Source organism: Panthera leo, chromosome B3, assembly GCF_018350215.1.
Source record: "Panthera leo isolate Ple1 chromosome B3, P.leo_Ple1_pat1.1, whole genome shotgun sequence".
Taxonomy (NCBI): Eukaryota; Metazoa; Chordata; class Mammalia; order Carnivora; family Felidae; genus Panthera; species Panthera leo.
The window spans coordinates 144,410,548-144,434,042 of NC_056684.1; the positions used below are offsets into that span (position 1 = coordinate 144,410,548).

General features: G+C 41.6%; 1 protein-coding gene across 15 annotated transcripts in view; it reads left to right on the forward strand.

Annotated features, from left to right (window-relative positions):
* Positions 1 to 23,495, forward strand: part of MARK3 (microtubule affinity regulating kinase 3) — a 113,684-nt gene that overhangs the window by 49,201 nt on the left and 40,988 nt on the right. For 9 of the 15 annotated variants that reach the window (XM_042944390.1, XM_042944388.1, XM_042944389.1 and 6 more), the window contains one exon: positions 21,882 to 21,930. The exons of 1 other annotated variant lie outside the window; for it this stretch is intronic. In XM_042944390.1, the coding sequence (XP_042800324.1) occupies positions 21,882 to 21,930 (49 nt within the window). Of the gene's footprint in view, positions 1 to 20,054; positions 20,143 to 21,881; positions 21,931 to 23,495 lie in introns of those variants that run through there. 5 more of the 15 variants (XM_042944395.1, XM_042944397.1, XM_042944396.1 and 2 more) reach the window with 2 other exon arrangements.

The following is a 23,495-nucleotide window of genomic DNA, read 5'->3' on the forward strand; positions in this document are numbered from 1 at the left end:
CTTTCAGTGCTTGTCCTGATGTCTTGGCTCACCATATCTGAGTAACCTACATTTTAAAACACAGGCTGAGGAGATAGTATTTCAAGAACCTGTAGATTTCAAACGAAAAATAGGGGTGGCCTTTTACTAATTCACTTAAGAAACATCGTGTCCAGGGCCCCTGTGTGGCTCAGTCGGTTAAGCATGTGACTTCAGTTAAGGTCATGATCTTGCAGTTCTTGGGTTTGAGCCCCGCATCGGGCTCTCTGCTGTCAGCACAGAGCCCGCTTCAGATCCTGTTTCCCTCTCTTTCTGCCCCTCTCCTGCTTGTGCTCACTCTCTCTCTCAAAAATTAATAAACATTAAAAAAGAAAGAAAGAGAGAGAGAGAAAGGGAGGAAAGGAAGGAAGGAAGAAAGAAAGATACATCGTGACCTCCTGAACCAAGCTCTGTGATGGGTCAGATAAGTGCAGTGGACTCTGGGTGAACCCGTGTGATTTGCAGTAAAATTTTACCTAGGTTCGAAGGATCTAAGTATTTTTTTGCCAAGTAAAAAAGATGGAAAGACCTTCGCAGTCCCATCGTGTTCTGGGGACCCTCACTCGTTGTTGGCAAGACTGCGTGCACAGCCCAGGACGCAGTGCACTATCAGGCTGCAGAGAGCTGTGTGTGTGCAGGGTGGTGCAGGGCCCTGAGCTGAGTGCAGGAAGATGCACCAGAGCTCACATTGGGCCCCACCGGAGCCCTTGGTGCCTGGCTCTTGTAAGGAACAGTCATCTGTGTGCAGTAAACTTTTCAGTGACTCTCCATCCTTCCCTTGGGTTCTTCTAATATTTTGTTATGTGAGAAATATTCTTCTCGGTGGCAGAAACTTAGTTGTCACCATACTCTGCCATAATCGATTGAAGCAGTAATTCCTTTTTCTTAAACTGGAACCACTTAATTAAAAGTAAGAGATTTATAACATGCAGTGAAATAATTGTTTAAAATATGCGTTTATGATATCTGGTTAGTTAGCCAGTTTTAACACATCTAGGGACAGAGGCACACTTCTTTATACTGTCTTGTTCATGCTGGATGACTCTAGTTAATTTTTCCCCTTAGTTGGCACTAGCATCTGTCTTCTAGAAACATCTACAACACTGTTCTCTCTTCTGCCATATGGAGCTGTGGAGGGTCATTCTACCACTGCAAACATAGCCAGCTGTTTTGAGTGAGTCTTCTTGGTCCCTTCTCCAAAGTCAATACTCAGCCTCTTGGGCCAGCTGCAGTAATTGCCCTCAACATAGGCCTAGTTTATCTGATTCCTACAACTGATTTTTTTTTTAATGTTTATTTATTCATTTTGAGAAAGAGCACTTATACACAGGCGAAGGAGGGGCACAGAGGAGAGACAGAATCCCAAGCAGGCTCCACACCATTAGAGCAGAGCCCGATGTGGACTCAAGATCAAGAGTCAGAAGCTTAACCCACTGTGCCACCCAAGCACCCCTGATTTTTTTTTTCCTTACCTGAATTTGATTCCTGCTAAAGTTCATTTTATTGGTTTTCTGCCACAATTCCAGTCTGTTGAGGTATTTTTGAATAGTGAGTCCTCTGTATTAGCCCTCACTTCTAGTTCGGTGCTGCATAAACTGGGTAAGGATGTCTTCATCCAGGTAAAATACATGACAGGCCTTCAGTGGGGCATCCATCCCTTAGTTGATCCTGCTGACTCAGGAACAAAGCATTTTTTGAGTAAGATTCAAGTACCATTCTTCAATCCAGACTTTTAGTAGGAGAGAAAGGGAAATCCCTGTGCTTTAAAAAAAAAAAAAAAAAAAAAAAAATTGGTAAAAAATAATGAAGGAAAAAAAGGCATTAAGTTCAAGTATATGCAAAATATACAGTAGGTTGCCTAAGGTTTATTAAAATATTATTGGCTATAGATTCCTTTTATGAGGGTGTTTGTGGGGAAATCCTACTTAACACCCACTCAGCCTATTTTCTTTTTTAACATTTATTTATTTTTGAGAGAGAGAGAGAGAGAGAGACAGAGTGTAAGCAGGGGAGAGACAGAGAGAGGGGGAGCCACAGAATCCGAAGCAGGTTCCAAGCTCCACACTGTCAGCACAGAGGCTGACATGGGGCTTGAACTCACAAACCATGAGATCAGAACCTGAGCTGAAGCCGGACACTTAACCGACTGAGCCACCCAGGCTCCTCAGCCTGTTTTCTTTTTAAAGCTAGTGTTTGTTTTGGAGTCACTGCTAATGCTCAGAGCTCTGTGACAGTAGTGGCCTTTTTGGCATCCCAGAGAATGTTAGTTGTGGGACAAATCAGAGAACTGTATACTTTGAAGGTGGAGAGAGAACCAGTTCATGCTTTTCATGTGGGGTACGGTGCAGTTACTTTTACTGTTACCACCACTGGGTTGTTTGGGTCACTTTTGCTTCAGCCTCCTTAAACCAGTAATTTCCACCGCTTGCTGTGCACTAGAATCATCTGTGGAGTTAAAAAAGAAAAAAGCCCATGTTTCCTTCAGAAACAGCCCTCCCCCCACCAATTCTGATTTGATAGGCCTGGGGCAAAGAGGAGGATCACAGAGTGCACAGCCCAGGTGAGAATGGCCTCTGGACGTCATTTGGTTCCCCTCTAAGTTCTTAATTTCTCCTATCTTCCACAAGGTCACCTGTTTTAAAGATGACCTCCCTCAGTGTTCTAAGTCTTAGACACTGCTGTACTGCCAGTGCCAGTATTTCCTCCTTCTCGCCACCTCTTTCTTTCCCTGGGAATGCTTCCATATCCAATCTCTGGACTTCCTTCCTTCCCCTTTTCCATCAGGTGAAGCACAAGTCTTTTGGGGAATCTTTTTCATTGGACAGCTCTGTTATCCTTTCCTTTCTTAATACCGCTTCTTTCCAGATTGACTTGTAGCAAACTCGCAGTTCAAGCCGTTAACAAAAGTAGTTACAACAAAAATCCTGTTACTTACAGTACAGTGTCTGCATCCAGATCAGTATAATGAGTCTGGTAAACTAAAGCAAACCAGAGTATGGTAAATGAAATCTACAACCCTTCTTGATTATACATATTCAAAATATGAGAATAAAAATGTATGTATGGGGTGCCTGGGTGGCTCAGTCGATTAGGTGTTGGACTCTTGATTTCGGCTCAGGTCATGATCCCAAGGTCCTGGGATCAAGTCACACATTGGGCTCCGTGTTGGGCATGGAGCCTGCTTGAGATTCTCCTCTCTCTCTCTCTCTCTCTCTCTCTCTCTCTCTCCCTCCCTCCCTCCCTCCCTCCCGGAGCCCCCACTTCCTCTCTCCCCCCTCCTTCCCTCCCCCCTCCTTCCCTCCCCTGCACATGTACACATGCTCTCTCTCTAAAAATAAAATGAAAAAAAATTTTTATGTATATGTTTTCATTTCAAAAGCTGTAGTAGAAATGCAAGAAAAGGGGTGCCTGGGTGGCTCAGTCAGTTAAGCATCCCGCTCTTCGTTTTTGGCTCAGGTCATGATCTCACAGTTTATGAGTTTGAGCCCCACATTGGGCTCTCCTTGGAGCCTGCTTGGGATTGTATCTCCCTGCCCCTCTCCCGCTTGCTCGTGCGTTTTCTCTCTCTCCCACTCCCTCTCCCTCTCCCTCTCCCTCTCCCTCTCCCTCTCCCTCTCCCTCTCCCTCTCCCTCTCCCTCTCCCTCTCCCTCTCCCTCTCCCTCTCCGTCTCCGTCTCCGTCTCTGTCTCTGTCTCTTGCTTGCAAACGAGATAAATAAACTTTAAAAAAAATGTAGGAAAATACAGCTTCCATGTTGTCACTCCTTTAGGGGGAACTTTTTTTTTTTTAAATTTACCGAGTTAGTTAGCATATAGTGCAACAATGATTTCAGGAGTAGATTCCTTAGTGCCCCTTACCCATTTAGCCCATCCCCCCTCCCACAACCCCTCCAGTAACCCTCTGTTTGCTCTCCATATTTAAGAGTCTCTTATGTTTTTGTTCCCCTCTCTGTTTTTATATTATTTTTGCTTCCCTTTCCTTATGTTCATCTGTTTTGTATCTTAAAGTTCTCATATATATGAGTGAACTCATATGATATTTGTCTTTCTCTGACGAATTTTACTTAGCATAATACCCTCTAGTTCCATCCACGAAGTTGCAAAGGAGGAACTTTTTAATTTATTGCCAGCCTTATTTATGCTTTGGCAGGAAATAATGCAGCTTGATATTTAAAGTAGATTGTGAATTAAGAATATATGATTTATTTTTATAAATTATACCAATTATAATTATACAAATGTACCCATGGTTCATTATGTTATTTTAGAAAAGTCACTCAAGAGCAAAATATTTTAAATAGGTTAAACTTAGAGCATAACATGGACCCATTTACAGAAAATTGAAAATTGGGCACAAATTAGGCCTTTGGGAAAGAATCATAACAGTAACAGTAGCAGCCAGAATCACAACCCCATACTGTTTGTCATGTGCCGGATACTATTCCAAGCCTCCCACATATCCAGCTCCTTTAACTGGGTGGGTACCAGAGTCCCAGGAAGGTCACGTCACCTAGACCTGGTCATTGCTAGAGCCAGGCTAGGGCCAGCTATCATGCTCCAGAGATCAGATTTTTAATGACTGTGCACACCACCTACATCACACATTGCCTGTTTCTCACGTCAGACCCGTGACACAGCTATTTTTATCTATATTTTACAGATGAGCAGGCTGAAGTTTTCTAACATTCTGTAGCTTATTCAGTCATCCAATGAGGAAGCAACTGCACTGGTGTTAGAACCTAAAGCTCTAACTTCAGATAGTCTTTTTCCACCATGTCCCTTTGGAAGGAATCAGGCCCAGCACCTTCCATATGGGAAGGACAGCAAAGGAGCATACTGAAGTTCAGCTTGCATACAGTAGATGCCCAGTGAAATCTGTTCTTTATTAATTACCAAATTTATTTTAACACTGAGTTAATATTTTCTCATAGTACCCTGATTCCAGGAATCTTGACCACCAGAACCTGGGGTTTTGGGAGTAGGAGAATCTTTGTCTTAGAAATATATAATCCTAAAAATCCACATTGCTGCTGCTCTTATTTTAAATTTTTAAAAACTGCTTAATTTTATTAACCAGCTAAATCTAAGCAATTATTTAAAATTCAGTTAATTTTCATTAAATGCTTTACACAAGGAAATGTTAGATGTCGGGCACCTGGGTTGGGTGGCTCAGTTGGTTAACTGCCAACTTGAGCCCAGGTCATGATCTCATGGTTTGTGAGTTTGAGCCCCACTTTTGAAGCTCTCTGCTGTCAACACGGAGGTTGGTTTGGATCCTCTGTCTCCTCCTCTCTCTGCCTCTCTCTCTCTGCCTCTCTCTCTCTCTCTCTCTCTCTCTCTCTCAAAAATAAATAAACATTAAAAAAAGAAGAAAAAGGGTGCCTGGGTGGCTTAGTCAGTTAAGCATCCTTAAGCATCCAACTTCGGCTCAGTGAGTTTGAGCCCTGTGTCGGGCTCTGTGCTGACCGCTCAGAGCCTGAACCCTGCTTAGGAGCCTGTGTCTCCTTCTCTCCCTGCCTCTCCCCACCTCATGCTCTGTCTGTCTGTCTCTCTCTCTCAAAAATCAATGAACATTAAATTTTTTTAAAGAAAAAAATAATGTTAGATGTTTACAGTGTAAACATTATAGGAAGTGAACACCCTTTTACCTCAAGAAACAGATCATCGTCAGTACCTATAAATCATTCCCACTGTGGCCCTCTCAAACTTCTCTTTATCTTTTCTCACCTACCAGGTAACCACTGACAAGAATTTTTGTGTCATTTTCTTGGTTGTCTTTATAATTTTGCCATATGTGGATTCCCTCATCAAAATAGTTGTAAAGGTTTTATTTTTTTATCTTTTCCAAAGTGTTGTAAAGTTTTAAAATACTATATAAATGTAATCACATTTTATGTATCTTTCTATTTGCTTTCTTTTGTCCAAATTGTGTTCCATGTTGAAATATTTAACTCACAATCACTTTCTCTACTGTGCTTATTTTCATGATTATATAGAATTATTTTACATGCATACACCATGAATTATATATCCATTCTCTGATTCAGAGACATTTGAGTTGCTCTTAGCTGTTTGTAATAACAAATACTGTTGCTATGAGTTGTCCTGGTATACTTGTGCGACAGTTTCTTAATGATAAATACATCTCCAGTGGTAGAATTATTGGTTCACAGGGTCTGTTTATTGGAGCTGGCCAAATGGTTTCCAGAGCAGTTGTTTAATTGGCATTCCCACCAGTAACATATAGGAGACAGTACAAGTAACATCACATCCTCATCAAAATCTGAATTTGTCTGATTTTTAAATTCTTGCCAATCTGGTGGATATAAAAATAACATTTCTGAAGAAGTCTTATATCTTTTCATATTGTTACTAGTTTTTGTTTCTTCTGTGAAGTGCCTCTTTGCATCTTTCATTCAGTTTCAAGTGGAATTTTTTCTTAATCATTTTAGGAGATTATTCTGGATACTAACATACATGGCAGATGTCTTCCTCCAGTTATCTTTCTATTGTCTTGATGTTGTCTTTTGATGAAAAGCAGAGGTTCTTAATTTTAATGCACCTGAACTGATCACTCTTAAAAGGTTTGTGGGTTTTGTGTCTTTTTTAAGAAATTCTTTCAGGGGCTCCTGGGTGGCTCAGTTGGTTGAGCATCCAACTCCTGGTTTTGGCTCAGGTCATGATCTGTGTGCTGACAGCGTGGAGCCTGCTTGGGATTCTGTCTCCCTCTCTGCCCACCCCCCCACTCACGTGCACATTCTCAGTCTCTCTCTCTCTCTCTCTCTCTCTCTCTCTCTCAAAAATAAATTAAAAAAGAAATTCTTCCATACCTGCGACCATAAAGGTATTTCTCTATTGTCTTAAAGTTTTTATAATCTCTAATCCGTCTGGAAGTTGTGTGTATTGTGGCGTAGGGATCCAATTTAGTGTTTTTTGGTATGTACTTCAACTTACCCCCTAGTGCCTCCTCTCCCTACTGATGTGCAGTGCAGTTTCCATGCCTGCACACACCTGGTACACACACTCTTTGTTCTTCTGAAGTGGTTACTCTGGGTCGCTTAGCAATTGTTGTTGTAAAAGCAGTTGTTTTAAATTTATTTTCATATTTTTAATATTATTAGTTTAGTGGCACATAATAAATAGAACCCCAAAATACCTGAGAGGTAAAATCTGAGCTATAAATTAACAGGAACACATGAGTGACAAAGGAGACTTACGTCTCTCAGGCCATGCATAACACATTAAGTAGGAGAAAAAAGATACAGATCTCAGTATATTAGCCTATATTATAACTTTGTGGAGTTTTTTTAACGCACCCATTTCTTAGGATATGTTATAACTATGTGCCAGGAAATTATTGTAATAGCTGTCAAAATCTATGATGACTACAAGGTGAGTGATTTCTTCAGAGTTGCGCGATACATAACTTGCACAACTGTAAGCAGTGCTTCTGTTAATATGATTAATAAGCCTAATAGATCTTTCCAGCCTACATTTTCTCTCTCTCTCTCTCTTTTTTTTTTTTAAATTTTAAATAGGCTCCATGAGCAACGTGGGGCTTGAACTCATGACCCAGAGATCAGGAGTCACGTGTTCTACCAACTGAGCCAGCCAGGCAACCCTGCAGACTACATTTTCTGAATGAAGAGCAGTAAAAATAGAAACCAATAAAAATAGAAATAAACAAAAGTACAAACATGTGGAACTTAAAACACAGAATTCATAGGTCATTTATTAAAATGCAAACCAAAATTGGAATAATCTAGACGTATTAACACTAATAAACTACATATCAGAACCTAAAGAATACTGTTTTTGATGCTCAAGAAAATTTGTAGCTTTATTTTTTTATTTTTATTTAAAAAAAATTTTTTTTTTAACATTTATTTATTTTTGAGACAGAGAGAGAGCATGAACAGGGGAGGGTCAGAGAAAGAGGGAGACACAGAATCTGAAACAGGCTCCAGGCTCTGAGCTGTCAGCACAGAGCCCGACGCGGGGCTCAAACCCACGGACCGCAAGATCATGACCTGAGCTGAAGTCGGCCGCTTAACTGACTGAGCCACCCAGGCGCCCCCAAAATTTGTAGCTTTAAACACTTTATTAAACAAGAAAGAATGACTATGAATACATTAAATATTAAACTAAGAAGAGGGAACAAAATCTTGGGAAGTATTAATAATAACGTAAGGAACTAATAAAGGCAGGAATTCACGAATTTGAGAAACAGAAGAAAAGAGAAATCTAAAGCTTTGGTTTTTGTTGTTGTTTTTGAGGGGGGATGAAAAGGGAGGCAATAAAAAAGATAAACCACCTCGTTACCTTAGGGAACTTAGTGGGGGAAAGGGAGAGAAAATATCAAGTATGGAATGAAGGGCATGGAAAAGACTAGATAGAGAAGAATTAAAATTATTACAAGGGAACCTTTTGTGCAAATAAATTAGAACCAACCTAAGAAATGGATAGTGTTCTAGGAAAACATAAGTTACCAAAATTAACTCTAGGAAAGAATCTATCTGCACCGGTAACTATAGAAGTAATTGAGAAAGTGGTAAAAAGGCCAGATGCACGCCTCAAATTGCCAAACCCAGGATTTCATGCTTGACTTCTTTCAAACCTTCAGTGAATAGATAGTACCATTTCTCTCCAGCTATTTCAGAACTTAAGAAAGAAGGGGAACTTCCTAACTTTTTTTTTTTTTTTTTAAACTTTTGAGAGAGAGCACAAGTGATCATGGGGCAAAGAGGGAGAAAGAGAGAATCCCATGAGGGACAGAGACAGGGGAAGGGAGAGAGAAAGAAGGAGAGAGAGATCCCGCCAGGGCAGAGAGAGTGTGGAGCCTGAAGTGGGGCTCAGGCTCACCCAATGCAGGGCTCAGACTCACAAACTGAGATCATGACCTGAACCGAAGTCAGATACTTAACTGACTGTGCCACCCAGGGGCCCTGGAAATTACTAATTCTTTTCTCACATTTAGAAACACTATCAAAATGCATTGGAAAAAGGGAAGAAAACTACAGTTCAATATCACATGTATTCAAAAACCAGAAATTAAAAGTATTAGCATATAGGACTTAGAATTAAACATTAGTATATTTATCTTTGCTCCCTCCCCCCATTTACTAAATAGTGGTGAAGGAATTAAAAAAAGAAGTGACAGAATAGAAGACTAGCTGACAAAGAATTGAACCTAGTTTTGCCAGATGGCATGCGCCCATGTGTGTGTTGTGTGTGTGTGTGATGTTTAATAGATTAGCAACCCAGACTGAGCTGAAACCAAGCCCCTACAAGCAGGAGTTAAGGGTGGAGGTAGATAGAGACTGGTAGCAAAAAGAATCATGCTGAGTCATGCCACAGGATTCAGAACGCTGAGAAATAAGTTCAAACTCCTTTTGTGGGTGGAGTTACAAGTAGAACTGGAAACGGAAAGATTGGCCGAAAATTTGTGCAGGGGCCCTATGCCACCTTTTGCAGCCTGCCCAATTAGGCATCTTCCCCTTCTCTGCCCTTGTAGATAGTGGGCAGTTTTCTGAAGAGGGTGAATCTAAGAGCTTCTAGACTGGGGACCCCATACCTCAAACAGGGGCCCACCCTCTTTGCTCACTTCCCAGAACTTTGTTAGCCCCTTGTATATTGCCTGAAAAGGAAATAGGAGATTTCTTTTCTGGAAAAATTGACTTCAAGAAAATATAGATACGGGGCACCTGGACGGCTCATTCTGTTAAGCATCTGATTCTTGATTTTGGCTCAGGTCATGATCTCAAGGCTTGTGGTTTAGAGCCCTGCATTGGGCTCTGTGCTGATAGTGCCGAGCCTGCTTAGGATTGTCTCTCTCTGTGTCTCTCTGCCCCTACCCTCCCCTTAAAAAAAAGAAAAAGAAAAAGAAAGAAAAGAAAATACAGATACAGACATTTGAGTATTTTCTACTGAAGCTCTTTAATCTCTGCCCAGTCATCTTGTGGTCCAGCCCTCATATACATAACACTTAGTCCAGAGTTTTGGGGCTCGCTCTCTCTCTCTCTCTTTTTTTTTTTTTTTAACGTTTATTTATTTTTGAGAGAGAGAGAGAGCACGGAGAAGGAGCAGAAAGAGAGAGGGAGACAGAATCCAAACCAGGCTCCAAGCTGTCAGCACAGCACTCAAACTCACGAACTGTGAGATCACAACCTGAGCCTACGTCAGATGCTTAACCGACTGAGCCACCCAGGCACTCGCCCCTCTTTTTAATGTTTATTTATTTATCTTTGAGAGAATTTTTGAGAGGTGCCTCTCTTAAATATGGAAATATAGAAGGACAACCAGAAATCTCCAGATACTTGAGAATAACCAGAGACTAAAACAAACAGAAATGAAAAACTGGAAGAGTAAACTAGACTACTTAAAAGAAATGAAAAACTATAATTTGTGTTTTCAAAGATTTGAAAGAGAAAGACAGTACAATAACAATCATTATATTTGTGAAAGAACATGATGCATTGAAAAAGGACCATTGAGGAAGGGTAATTTATGGTATTGGGAAGGAAGTCAATAAAAGGGTTGGAAAATAAAGTCAAAGAAATTTCTCAAAAAGTAACAAAAATTCAAAGACTTTGAGAATGGAGGAAGATATGGTATAAAATTGAAGTATCTGGGAGTACCTGGGGGGCTCAGTCGGTTGAGTGTCCGACTTCGGCTCAGGTCACGATCTCACAGCTTGTAGGTTCAAGCCCCGTGTCGGCCTCTATGCTGACAGCTCAGAGCCTGGAGCCTGCTTCTGCTTCTGTGTCTCCCTCTTTCTCTGCCCCAACCCACTTGCATTCTGTCTTTGTCTCTCTCAAAAAATAAACATTAAAAAAAAATTTTTTTAAATTGAAGTATCTATCCAGGAGGTGTAGTTTGTGATAAAGAGGAGTGATAAAAAGAACTGACGATAGGAGAGGAAGTTATCAAGGAATGGCAAAAGGTAGTTTCCCAGAACCGTGTAATCTGAACTTCCAGATTGAGAGGCTTGGTGCCCAGTGCAAAATGACTAAAGGCCCACAGTATATCTAATGAATGCTAATGCAGCACAGATATTAAATCTCTGGTACCATTAAGATTTAAATACATCAAGGTTAAGGAGAATGAAGAGGAAAAATTAGGTCACAAACAGAATTGTACCAAAATGGCATCACACTATTCTGCATTGTTGTGAGCTGGAAGATAATGGAGTGAGGCCTTTAAAATTCTGAGCGAACTGGATATTCACAGGCAAAGATTGAAATTGGACCCCTATCTTACACCACTGACAAAAATTAATTCAAAGTGGATGAAGAACTTAAACGGAAGACCTGAACCATAAAGCTCCTGGAAGAAAACATAGGGAAAAGCTCTTGGACGTTAGCTTTGGCAGTGATTTTTTGGACATGACACCAAAAGCACAAGCAACAAAAGCAAAAATCAACTAGTGGAGAAGTTCAGGAAAAGAAACAGTCAACAAAATGAAAAGGGAACCCACAGAATGGGAGAAAATATTTGCAAACCATATATCTGGTAAAGAATTAATATCTAAAATAGATAAGGAACTTCTGCAATTCAATAGTAAAAACAAACAAAAAACCCGAATGATCTGATTAAAATGGGCAAAAACCTACCTTTTTTCAATGAAGACATTGGAATAGCCAGTAAGTCCATGAAAAGGTGCTCAACCTCACTCATCATCAGGAAAATGCAAACCAAAACCACAATGAGATCTTTCTCACCTTATATCTGTTAGAATGGCTGTTACCAGAAAGGGATAAATGCTGGCCGGGTTGTGGAGAAGTAGCGACCCTCGGGCACTCTTCATTGGTGGAATGCAAACTGTTGCAGCTGCTGTGGAAAACAGTATGAAGAGTCTTCAAACAATTAACAGGACAGCTGCCTTATGATCTCGCAGTCTCCCTTCTGGGTGTACATCCGTAGGAAATGAAGTCACTGTCTCAAAGAGATATCTGACCTTCACTAGCCAAAACATTAACATACAAAACGATGGATAAAGATGTGAGATTACACACACACACACACTCATGCAGGAATATCAATCAGCCACGAAAAAGGAAATCTTGCTATTTGAGGCAACGTGGATGGATCTCAAGGGCATTATGTTAAGTTAAACAAGTGAGATGGAAAAAGACAAATATTGTATGTTCTCACTTCTGTGTAGAATCTTAAAAAACCGAACTCCTAGAAGCAGAGAGTAGGCAGTGGGGGGTGGGGGAAATGGGGAGAGGTGGCTACAAAGGATACAACTTCCCGTTATGGGGCGCCTGGATGGCTCAGTCAGTGAAGCATCCGACTCTCGGTTTCAGCTCAGGTGGTGATCTCTCAGTTTCGTGAGTTCAGGCCCCGAGTTGGACTCTGCACGGACGGTGTGGAGCCTGCTTGGGATCCTCTCTCTCTCTCTCTCTCTCTCCCTCTCCCTCTCTCCCTCCCTCCCTCCCCCTCCCTCCCTCCCTCCCTCTCTCTCTCTCTCTCTCTCTCTCTGCCCCACCCCTACTTGCGCTGTCTCTGTCTCTCTCAAAATGAAAAAAAAAAAAAAAAAACTTCCCCGGTTCTAAAGATGGTTAGTGTCCAGGGATCTCACGTACAGCACGGTGTTTGGCGTTAACAATACTGTGTTGTATGTTCAACACTGCTGTGGACATAGCACCACCATGACAACAACGAAATGGTAATTATGTGAGGCGAAGGGTGTGTTAACTGACTTCATTTTGTTAAGGATTTCACAAAATATAGGTGTTTCAGATTGTTACATTTTATACCTTAAACTTTCACTGTGTCACATGTTAATTATATGTCATTGAAGCTGAGGGGGCATCTAGTGGCTCAGTCTGTTAAGTGTCCGATTCTTGATCTCTGCTCAGGTCATGATCTCCCAGTTCGTGAAATCAGTCCCCAAGTCAGGCTCCACACTGAGCATGGAGTCTGCTTGGGATTCTCTCTCTCCCCCTCTCTCTCTCTGCCCCTCCCCTGCCCAAGCTCTGTCTCTGTCTCTCAAAATAAATAAACATCTTTTCAAAAAACACCTTTTAAAGTTGAGGGGAAATTTTTCTGAGAGAAAAATCTAATCTATTGGGTTTTTTTAAATGTTTTTTTTTGAGAGGGGGAGAGAGAGACAGTGTGAGCAGGGGAGGGGCAGAGAGAGAGGGAGACACAGACTCCCAACCAGGCTCCAGGCTCTGAGCTCCAAACTGTCAGCACAGAGCCTGACACGGGGCTCGAACTCATGAACTAGGAGATCATGACCTGAGCCGAAGCTGGATGCTTAATGGACTGAGCCACCCAGGAGCCCCAAGAAAAATCTAATATATAATTCTTTACCCAGCCAAACTGTCAATCACATGTGAAGACAGAATCAAATATTCTGGGGCATGCAAGGTCTTAAAATTAACCATTTACTTACCCTCACTTGGGAACTATTGGTGGGATATATTTCACCACAACAAGAGAGAATACCAAGAAAGAGACAAGTGTAGGATCCAGAACAGGAAATCCAACAGAGTGGGCCTTGAGAACAGGGCAGAGGCCTTCAAAATATGAATATCTATAAGGAAAAAAAATTACTTAACTGTGAAAGTATTTTGAAAGATTTATACCTCTGTCACAGAGTTTAAGGGTGAATTAGTAAAGTGAGGGATACATAGAAAACTTAAGTAAACAGGGACACCTGGATGGCTCAGTTGGTTCAGCATCTGACCTGATTTGGCTCAGGTCATGATCTCATGGTTCATGGGATTGAGTTCTGCATTGATCAGCATGGAGCCTGCTTGGGATTCTCTCTCTCCCTCTCTTTCTCTCAAAATTATTTATTTAACAAACTTAAAAAAACTTAAGTGAACAAAATTACCAAGGAAGTTATTGGCTCCAAGGAAACCAAAAATAAATAAAAAAGATGGAAATGCATTCCATCCACGTAAATATTTGTATAACGTAAACAATGATTTAGCCAAATGCTATCATAACTGATTAGGAAGAAGGAGGGAAGGGACATACCGTGGGGAAGGACATAAGAGAGTGAAGTCTTCACTGCCCATATTAAGAAATCAGTAAAGGGGCACCTAGCTGGCTCAAACAGTTGAGCATCTAACTCTTGACCTCAGATCAGGTCTTGATCTCAAGGTCATGAGTTCAGGCCCCACATTGAGTTCCACACTGGGTATGTAGCCTACTTAAATTCAGTAGATAATGGGGTTGGGGAGGGGCTAAACAAATCCGTGAACAGCAGTGCAAGCAGGCTATTTAGAAGTAAGGCAGCAAATGGCCAGAGTTGAAAATGCTCGCTATAGTAGGTAGCTACAAGAAAACGTCTAAAATGGAAAATTAAGGAAGCATTACATTCTGGCTTTTTAGAAATAAGTAGGTAAACAGTAGGTGAAATAGCTAAAAAAGTTGAAAGGATTGCTTCTGGGAACTTCACAGAGAAGAGAGGCAAACAGAAGAGGGCAGGGATGAGTTTGGATAAGTAACCAACAGTGCCTGCCTTGGCAGACACAGGTCTTACTTCCTTAACTCCATAAAAGGTCATACAAATCAGCGAACAGGAGTATATAATCTGTGGAAAATAATCGAAAGATATACTTAAGTAATTAATAGGACAGATGGTCAGTATTCAAGTAAAAATGTTCAACATCCTGTAGATACCATTTTCTCATCACTCAGATCTGCAAAAAAAACTAGTGATGCATAGTGTTGGCAAGAGTGTAGAGAAATAGGAAACCGCATATTGTTGCCAATAGTGTAATATATTTCAATCTAGTAATATAGCACTAACAAAGCTTTAAAGGCATGCATGCCCTTTGGGGGTGTCTGGCTGGTAGAACATGTGACTCTTGATCTTGAGGTTTTGAGTTTGAGCCCCACGCTGGGTTGTAGAGATTACTTTAAAAAATAAAATCTTAAAAAAAAAAGTGTGTATGCCCTTTGGCCCCCATTCGCTTTCTAAGACTCTACCTTGCCAGTACATTTGCATAAGTGTACAAGAATGTATATACAATAGTCCCCTCTTATCCAAGAGGGGCATGTTCCAAGACTCCCTATCTGAAACTATGGATAGTACCAAACCTGCATATACTACGTTTTTCCTATACACACACACACCTGTGATAAAGTTGAATTTACAAATTAGGCATAGTAAGAGTAGCAATAATGACTAATAATAAAGTAGAATAATAACAATGTACTGTAGTAAAGTTCTATGAATGTGGTCTCTCTCAAAACATCTTACTGTACTGTACTTCCCCTTCTTCTCTTGTGATGATGTGAGATAATAAAATGCCTAGTGATGAGGTGAAGTGAGGTGAGTGATGTAGGCATATGACAGCGTTCAGCTACTCCTGACCTTTTAACTATACATCAGAAGGAGCATCATCTGCTTTTGGACTGAGGTTGATCATAGGGAACTGAAACTGCAGATAAGGTCGAGGGGCGGGGCACTACGGCACAAGGATGTTCAGTTTCATGTTATAATGGCATAAATTTATTAGTAACCTACATGACGTCAGTAAAATCCTAGTTAAATGCATTGTAATACACCCAGACGTGTCATATCCCCACATCTCTAGACATCTCTTCTTGGGTAGGAGAGGTCATTGCTTTTGGCTAGTGTTGTTAGATGGTCTTTAATAATGCTGCTAATTACCTTCTTTCCCTATCATCTGTTAACTTTCCTATTCTGTTCTTTATTTCAAGACATTTAATGTCAGGGTGGTTCTCAGAGCAACTGGAATCTCTGCCTGTCTTAAATTTTGCCTTATGGCACTGGCTGTCACATTTACTTGACTTCAGAGACTCTCCCTAGAAGACTCGCTTGCCTTTCATCCACCAGCAGCCTCCCACCCACATGGTGAGAAGGAATAGGATTTGCTCTTCTTGTTACCAGAGATCAAAACACAGCAATTTCCAGCTACCTTGTCTTTTTTAAGAATTCCCCTTTTAGCCAAAACAAAAAACAAAAAGCTTTGTTCATTCTCAACCTTTTTTCTTAAAAATCAGATTAATTGAGGGAAGGGAGATTAAATACAGTTATGTGATTCAAAGTTCAAGGACAGAAAAAAGTATAGAAGGAATGGTCTTCATTCAGCCCTTGACTTCCAGTCACCCTGATCCTGCTCCTGGGACAACCAGTAGCATCAGTTTCTGTTTGTCCTTCCAGAGATATTCCGTGTACAGAAAAGCGAAGACCTGTATTTTTCCTTTTTCACACCAATGCATTTTCTTCACAATTCCTTCTTCATTAAACTCTGTGGGTTTTTGCCAGCCTCTCTCCCTTGGTTTTATCTGAGAGGGGCTTTGATTTATCCTTTCATTGAGCAAAGCTGCAGGGAGCAGCGTAGTAAAACAGAGGAACAGAGATTCCTGCACAGTGAAGAGGAAGAGCAGGTATATCACGTTTCCGTCTTTCCTTCCTAAAGCACCCTCGAGATGCCCCAGGACCTGGTATGCTGTTGGTCAATAGATTCCCGCCCCCGCGTGTAGGTCTGTGGTAGGCATTAGACCCCGGTGTCCGGATCTCATGATCTCTGGCTGCCTTGTCTGAGTCTCTGTTGTGGACCCCAGCTCTTTCCTCTTTGAAATGTTTGCTTTTCGGTGTCTCTGTCTTTTCATTCTGCACAATTAGGCAGTGTTGCGTCCTTCCAAGGATGTCATCTCTATGCTGGTAATTCTACAGAGTTTATCTCTAGCCCAGAATTTTTTCCTGAGGTCCGGACACACATACTATGCTGTTTTCACTGGCCTCCAGCACCCCTCGCACTGCTTGTCCGAAACCAGCTCAGTCTGCCCTGCTGTGCTGTGGCTCAGACCATCACATCTTCTCTGTCTCAGAGTGGCACCCGAGGTGTCAGCGTCCCCTTGGCTTCTGTCTCCTTTACCCTCTGGATGTTTCTTGACTGTGTCTCCTTCTCTTTATCCAAGACTGCTAATAATTACTCGTGAATCTTAGATTTACAATATGGCTGTTTTCTATTAAAGAAGAGGGTGGTCATTATGTTTGCTTCATGATTTCTACCACCTAAGTTGTCGTTCAGCCTGTCACTCAGCTGCCATGAAAAGCACAGGCCGTCCACGTTACAGCCTGTTCCTCCTGTCTTGTACCTGTGTATCTGGAGAGGCGAGCCTTGACCCCAGTTTTATATGACCCCTTCCTCCCCACCCTTCATGCTCTTTTTTTATGTTCTCACTTCATTTTACATTACTTGGTAAATTGTCTTTTTCCAAAGATCATTTCTGGGCATCCCAAGTCCTGGCTGTTGGGACATTTCTTTACTCTCTGGTACTGTATATTTGGTGTCCTTGGTATTCTGATCACCAGGATCCTGAATCTTTGCCTTCGAACATGTTTGTTCTCCTCCTGGGTGACCAGTTCCTAGAGGACATGGAGATGTTAGGAGGATGCAGATTGGTCACTTTATCCATTTCAGTGGTTTTTTCATTTTGTTTTTTTTACAACTAGCCTCTGCATAAGATTGAAAAGGAATATAGAGAAATAAGGTAAATTAATATGGTAGAAACGGGTGATTTCTCTTCAAGTGTCCTTTTATAATAAAACTTTTTTTTCTTTCTATAATCTATTTTTTATAATTTACATCCAAGTTAGTTAGCACATGGTGCAATAATGATTTCAGGAGTAGATTTCAGTGATTCATCCCCTATGTATAACTCCCAGTGCTCATCCCAACGAGTGTCTTCCTCAATGCCCTTTACCCATGTAGCCCATCCCCCCACCCTTCCAGCAACCCTCTGTTTGTTCTCTGGGTTTAGGAGTCTCTTCTGTTTTGTCCCCCTCCTTGTTTTTATATTATTTTTGCTTCCCTTCCCTTATGTTCATTTGTTTTGTATCTTAAAGTCCTCATATGAGTGAAGTCATATATTTGTCTTTTTCTGACTAATTTCGCTTAGCATAATGCCCTCTAGTTCCATCCACGTAGTTGCAAATGGCAAGATTTCAGTATAATAACAAAACTTTTTTTTTTTTTTTAATTTTTTTTTTCAACATTTATTTATTTATTTTTGGGACAGAGAGAGACAGAGCATGAACGGGGGAGGGACAGAGAGAGAGGGAGACACAGAATCGGAAACAGGCTCCAGGCTCTGAGCCATCAGCCCAGAGCCTGACGCGGGGCTCGAACTCACGGACCGCGAGATCGTGACCTGGCTGAAGTCGGACGCTTAACCGACTGCGCCACCCAGGCGCCCCAATAACAAAACTTTTAAAAGAATGGTGTACTACCCATCCCTCCGTCGGGCCCCATTCACCTTTCCTCTGGGTTTCACAGCGCTTCCCTCGGCATACCCTCTGCTGTAAGTCATGGGTTGTCTGTAGTAGATTAGTCGTCTACTGCTCTCTAACAAATCACTCCAACACTTAGCAACTTAAATGAAGCCATTTGTTATCTCACAGTTTCTTCGAGTCTTGTGTTAGGGAGTGACTTAAGGGGGTAGTTCTGTCCCAGGGGCTCCCGGGGAGTTTTGGTAGGAGCCACAGCTACAGGCATCTGCAGACTTGACTGGGGCTCGCAGCTCTGCTTCCAGAGGAGCCCTCTCACCTGGCTTTGTCTAGGGGCTGCATTTCCTCACAGGCCGTGGGCATGAGGCCTCAGTACCTTGCCATCTGGGTCTGTCCATCGGAGGGTTTAACGTCCTCGTGACACACAAGCAAGTGATCTGTGAGACCTGGAGGGTGCCATGTGCCTTTCAGGACCTGGTCAATCTCTGAATGCCCCCCACCATCACTTCTGCCTTACTCAGTTCATTCAAAGCAGGTCACTAAGTATACCCCTCACTCAAAGGCAAGGATATTACATTCTATCTTTTGCAGGGAGGATTATCAAAGAATTTGTGGACACCACAAATTTTAGAATTAAAAAATAAATCTTTAAAAAAAGAATTTTAAAACCACCATACCTGGGATGCTTGTTGAAAGAAAGATTCTCAGGGCGCCTGGGTAGCTCAGTCGGTTGAGCATCCAACTCTTGGTTTCAGCTCAGGCCATGATCCCAGGATCCTGGGATCGAGCCCCACGTCAGACTCCATGCCCACTCAAGATTCATATTCTCATTCTCATTCTCTCTCTCTCTCTCTCTCTCTCTCTCTCTCTCTCTCAAAAAGGGTGGGGGGCACCTGGGTGGCTCAGGGTTGAGTGTCCAACTCTTGGTTTTGGCTCAGATCATGATCTCAGTGAGTTTGAGGCTCTGAGCCTGCTTGGTTGGGATTCTCTCTCTTCCTCTCTCTCTGTCTGTCCCTCCCCTGCTCACTCACACTTTCTCTGTCTCAAAAATAACGTTAAAAAAAATGTTTGTTTACGTACGATTCTCAGTCCCATTTCTGATCTAGCGAGAGGTAGGGCCCAGGGACCTGCAGTTTGCATATCCTTATGATTCTGATGCAGGTGACCTGAAAACCATACTCGGAAATGCACTGTTCTGCCAGATGGATCCTTTGGTCTTCCTTAAATAGTCTTTTTTTTTAAATTTTTTTTCAAGTTTTATTTATTTTTGAGAGAGAGCATGAGTTGGGGAGAGGCAGAGAGAGAGGGAGACACAGAATCCAAAGCAGGCTCCAGGCTCCGAGCTGTCAGCACAGAGCCCGATACGGGGCTCAAACTCACAGACCATCAGATCATGACCCAAGCTGAAGTCAGACGCTCAACCCACTGAGCCACCCAGGCACCCCCTTAAATAGTCTTAATTGGTCACGCCATATCTTTCCTCATGTGTCCAAAGCACACTGAGCTCATTTTCTGCTGTAGACCTCTTGTTAAGTCCTGCACAAGTCTGGTTACTAAAGTGAGCTCTTGCCTCCCTTGGGCTCCTGGAATACTGCATCATCTTTTCCTGCTCCTTGGCCCTGAGTACTTTGTTTCAGTGCTGCACTGCCAGTAGGGATTTAAAACTGATCACCTTCATTTGACCTGCCCTCCTGCCAGCAGAACTATGAAACCACACTGCTTGGTGGTCAGTACGTGTGCCAGAGGAGTGCTGTGTGCCAGGCTTGGTCTCAAGTACAGTAGTGAAAGGACACTGATGTGCCCCCTCCCCACAGGTCCACCAAAAGTGTGTCCTTACACTTGAAAGACATTGTAATGAGGAAGCAAACAGACCGCTATGATGTAAAACAAAGATCTTCTCAGGTGAGGTTTACAGAGGATCTGCCTGAGACTTCAAGGACAGAAAGAAGAGACTCTAAGGAAGGAAGGAGCTTTGTATGCTCTCCTACCTGAGAGGAGTCACAGGAGTTGGGGTGGCTGGAGCTGAGGTGGGAGGAGCAAGCCTGGGTTTCATTCGAAATGCAGTGTCCTAACTTGTTTTGGCTTTGTATCTAACTTGGAGCTCTTCTAACTTAGCAGTTGTGGAAATAACTGGGAGTTTCAGATTATATGCTACAAATTCAACTATAGTGGATTGGAAAACAGGGTTTCTATGTTGGCTTGACAGAGGGAAACTACAAACTCAAGCCTGAGTGGTAGTCAGGGTAGTTACTTCTCATCTAAGAACATAAAATGTGAGAATGACCACAGCAGCAACAGGAGAGATTTGTGTTGGAGAGAAAAGTGCCTTTAGAGATGACCCAGCCTTCAGGAAAGGAATCTTACTCTTCTGACCCCGTGTTTTTAGGCTCTGAGCTCGGTTTATAGGTCAGATACATCCATGCCCATCTCCATGCTCTTAGCTGTTAGGTGCCGATTCAATTCTAGATTAGATGTGGTGGGCAGGGCAAGTGCGGTAAGACCCCTGTGATTTCTCCCCAGATTCCTTTCCACATAGTCAGCTGCTCCTCCTTCCCAAATTCTGCTCAGCCCATGCCTCTCATAGGTTATGGATACTGGGTGTTGGGAGACCTGGTTCTAGTAGCCCAGTTCCCTACAGAAAGAGAGCAGGACCTTCGGAGATCTTTTCCTCCCCTTTCCTGGTTTCCACCTGTTTGCAAGAGGGTGGAATAAGATGGTCTCTAGAATTGTTACTTTCTGAGATCTTCTGATACTAGCCGAGGCCGTACACTGTGCCCCTCTTCTGAATTTACAGCACATGTGTATACGACAGGTTAATATTTCTCCTTATTCTTTGTGATGGCTGGACAGCTCTCGGCTTGCCTGGGTGGTTTTTGTTATGGCATCTGCTGGGTTCACTTGTATGGCAGCATTCGGTTGACAAGTTGATGGGGCTGTCCTCTGTTGGAACAGTGGCTCTTTTCCTACATACAGCCTTTCATCCTTAAAGAGGCTGGACTGGCCTCTTCATTTCATGCCAACATCATTCCAAGAGAACAAGCCCTGATATTCAGCCGCTTATCCAGCCTTTTCTTCAAATTTGGTACTGTCCCATAGGCCAGAGCCAGAGCAGGTCACACAGCCCACACAAAAGCGTGAACATGTGAGACAGGGCTCAGTAGGATCATTAGTGTCACAGTCTGCCACAACTTCCATGCTAAATTACCTGCCTTCTCCAACAAGGATTTCCCAGAGTGGTTTTGTTCAAAGTCTTCTTGTAGAATTACTTGGAATTATCAGTCGACTACACTTGTGATGTAGTTCTTTGGGACTGTACATGTATGGATTTGCAATATCTGCCCCTGGGTAGATACTGAATCAGACTAAGTTTCATCACAGACTGTTCTTGCCTAAATGGTCTCATGCGTTCAGGATAGCAAAATATAATGCAGATTGTCATATCATCCTCCTCTGGGACTTCTGCTTTTTCAGGAGATAAAACTGAAGCATTTATAGCTACCCTGGACTCTCATACTAGTGTTAGATGTGGACTGTTGAACGTTAGCAATGGATCAGTTATCTAAGAGATTTAAATTTGTACTACAACAGTGGAATAGAATGTTTAATAACCTGTGTTGGGGGATTATGTGTTTGTTTTTTAGCTCTTCAGAGAAGTAAGAATAATGAAGATTTTAAATCATCCAAACATAGGTACTTTCTGCTTTCTTAAATACTTTTGGGTCTAAATGCATTCCATTTTGTGTCTAAACATATGTCCCAGGAGTGGTAGGAGATTCCTTCCTTCCTCCCAGCCCAGGTACACTTTTCGTAAAATCTGTGTTTATACAAATTTTTGATCATTTGTATTAAGTTTTTGAAACTGCTGAAGACATCAAAAGCTTAGGTATTAAACACTTGAATTTAAAACTTAATGCAGTAGAAACATCTGTAATCAGATTATAATTTTCTAATTTTTAGTGCATATTAGAACATAACGTAATTTTATTTCATAGAGAAGGGAATTATAAGTCAGAGTTAAGGTTTCAAAGGTATAACAGTTTTTGCCATGGCATTGTTCTTAAGAAATTATTTGTATATTGAGTTGTATTTTTAAAAATACAGGTTACCTGCTATTTAATGGAATTTTGATAGGAATTGTTCTGTTCAGTACAAATTTGTGTTATGTGCCCTTTGTGTGCATAGCTTTGTGCTAGGTGGGATGAGGTGGGAGTGAAAAAGGTAGAGAGGCGCCTGGCTGGTTCAGTCAGTAGAGCACACAGCTCTTGATCTTGGAGTCATGGGTTCAGGCCCCATGTTGGGTGTAGAGCTTACTTAAAAATAAGTGAGTGAGTAAGGATGAGGAAGGGCTGTGGTCCTGCTCTCATCATAATTGTTGGAACAAGGCAAACGTATGCAAATTACTTAGTATTTTGTATATACATCTCAATGAAAGCTTGATCCCACATATAACATAATAGAGCTCTTTTAAAATAATACTTTTTTTTGCACAATGCTATCTCCTACAATCTAAAAATATTATTTCAAGAGTGAAATAGCTGTTAAGCCAGCCACTTGACAGCCAACTTAATATCAAAATCAGTTCTAGGAAGTAGAAGGGATGATATTTGATGCTAAGGATACCCTTTCAAGAATTCTTTTTTTTTTTTTTTTTTTTTAATTTACATCCAAGTTAGTTAGCATATAGTGCAATAATGATTTTAGAAGTAGAATACAGCGATTCATCCCCTACGTATAACACCCAGTGCTCATCGCAACAAATGTCCTCCTTTAATGCCCCTTGCCCATCTAGCCTGTCCCCCCACCCAGGACCCCTCCAGCAACCCTCAGTTTGTTCTTTATATTTAAGAGTCTCTTATGTATCGTCCCCCTCCCTGTTTTTACATTACTTTTGCTTCCCTTCCCTTCTGTTCATCTGTTTTGTATCTTAAATCCCACATATGAGTGGGAGTGATATTTGTCTTTAATTTCACTTAGTATAATACCCTCTAGTTCTGCCCATGTTGTTGCGACCCTATCAAGAATTCTTACAGCATAAGAATAGAAAATAAAATGGAACCACAGGAGGGAAAAGCTTACACCCTGTTTCATCAGGTCTAAGCCACATTATTTAAAAGGCATTATTAGTTTCACATACTGCTAAGGAAAAAAAAAATGCTACCAAGCCATCATCTTATTATTAGTGATGTTAGTTAAAATGTGAAAATCTTAGAGTCAATAAATACATGTTTGGAGAAATAGAACAAGGAATATAATAG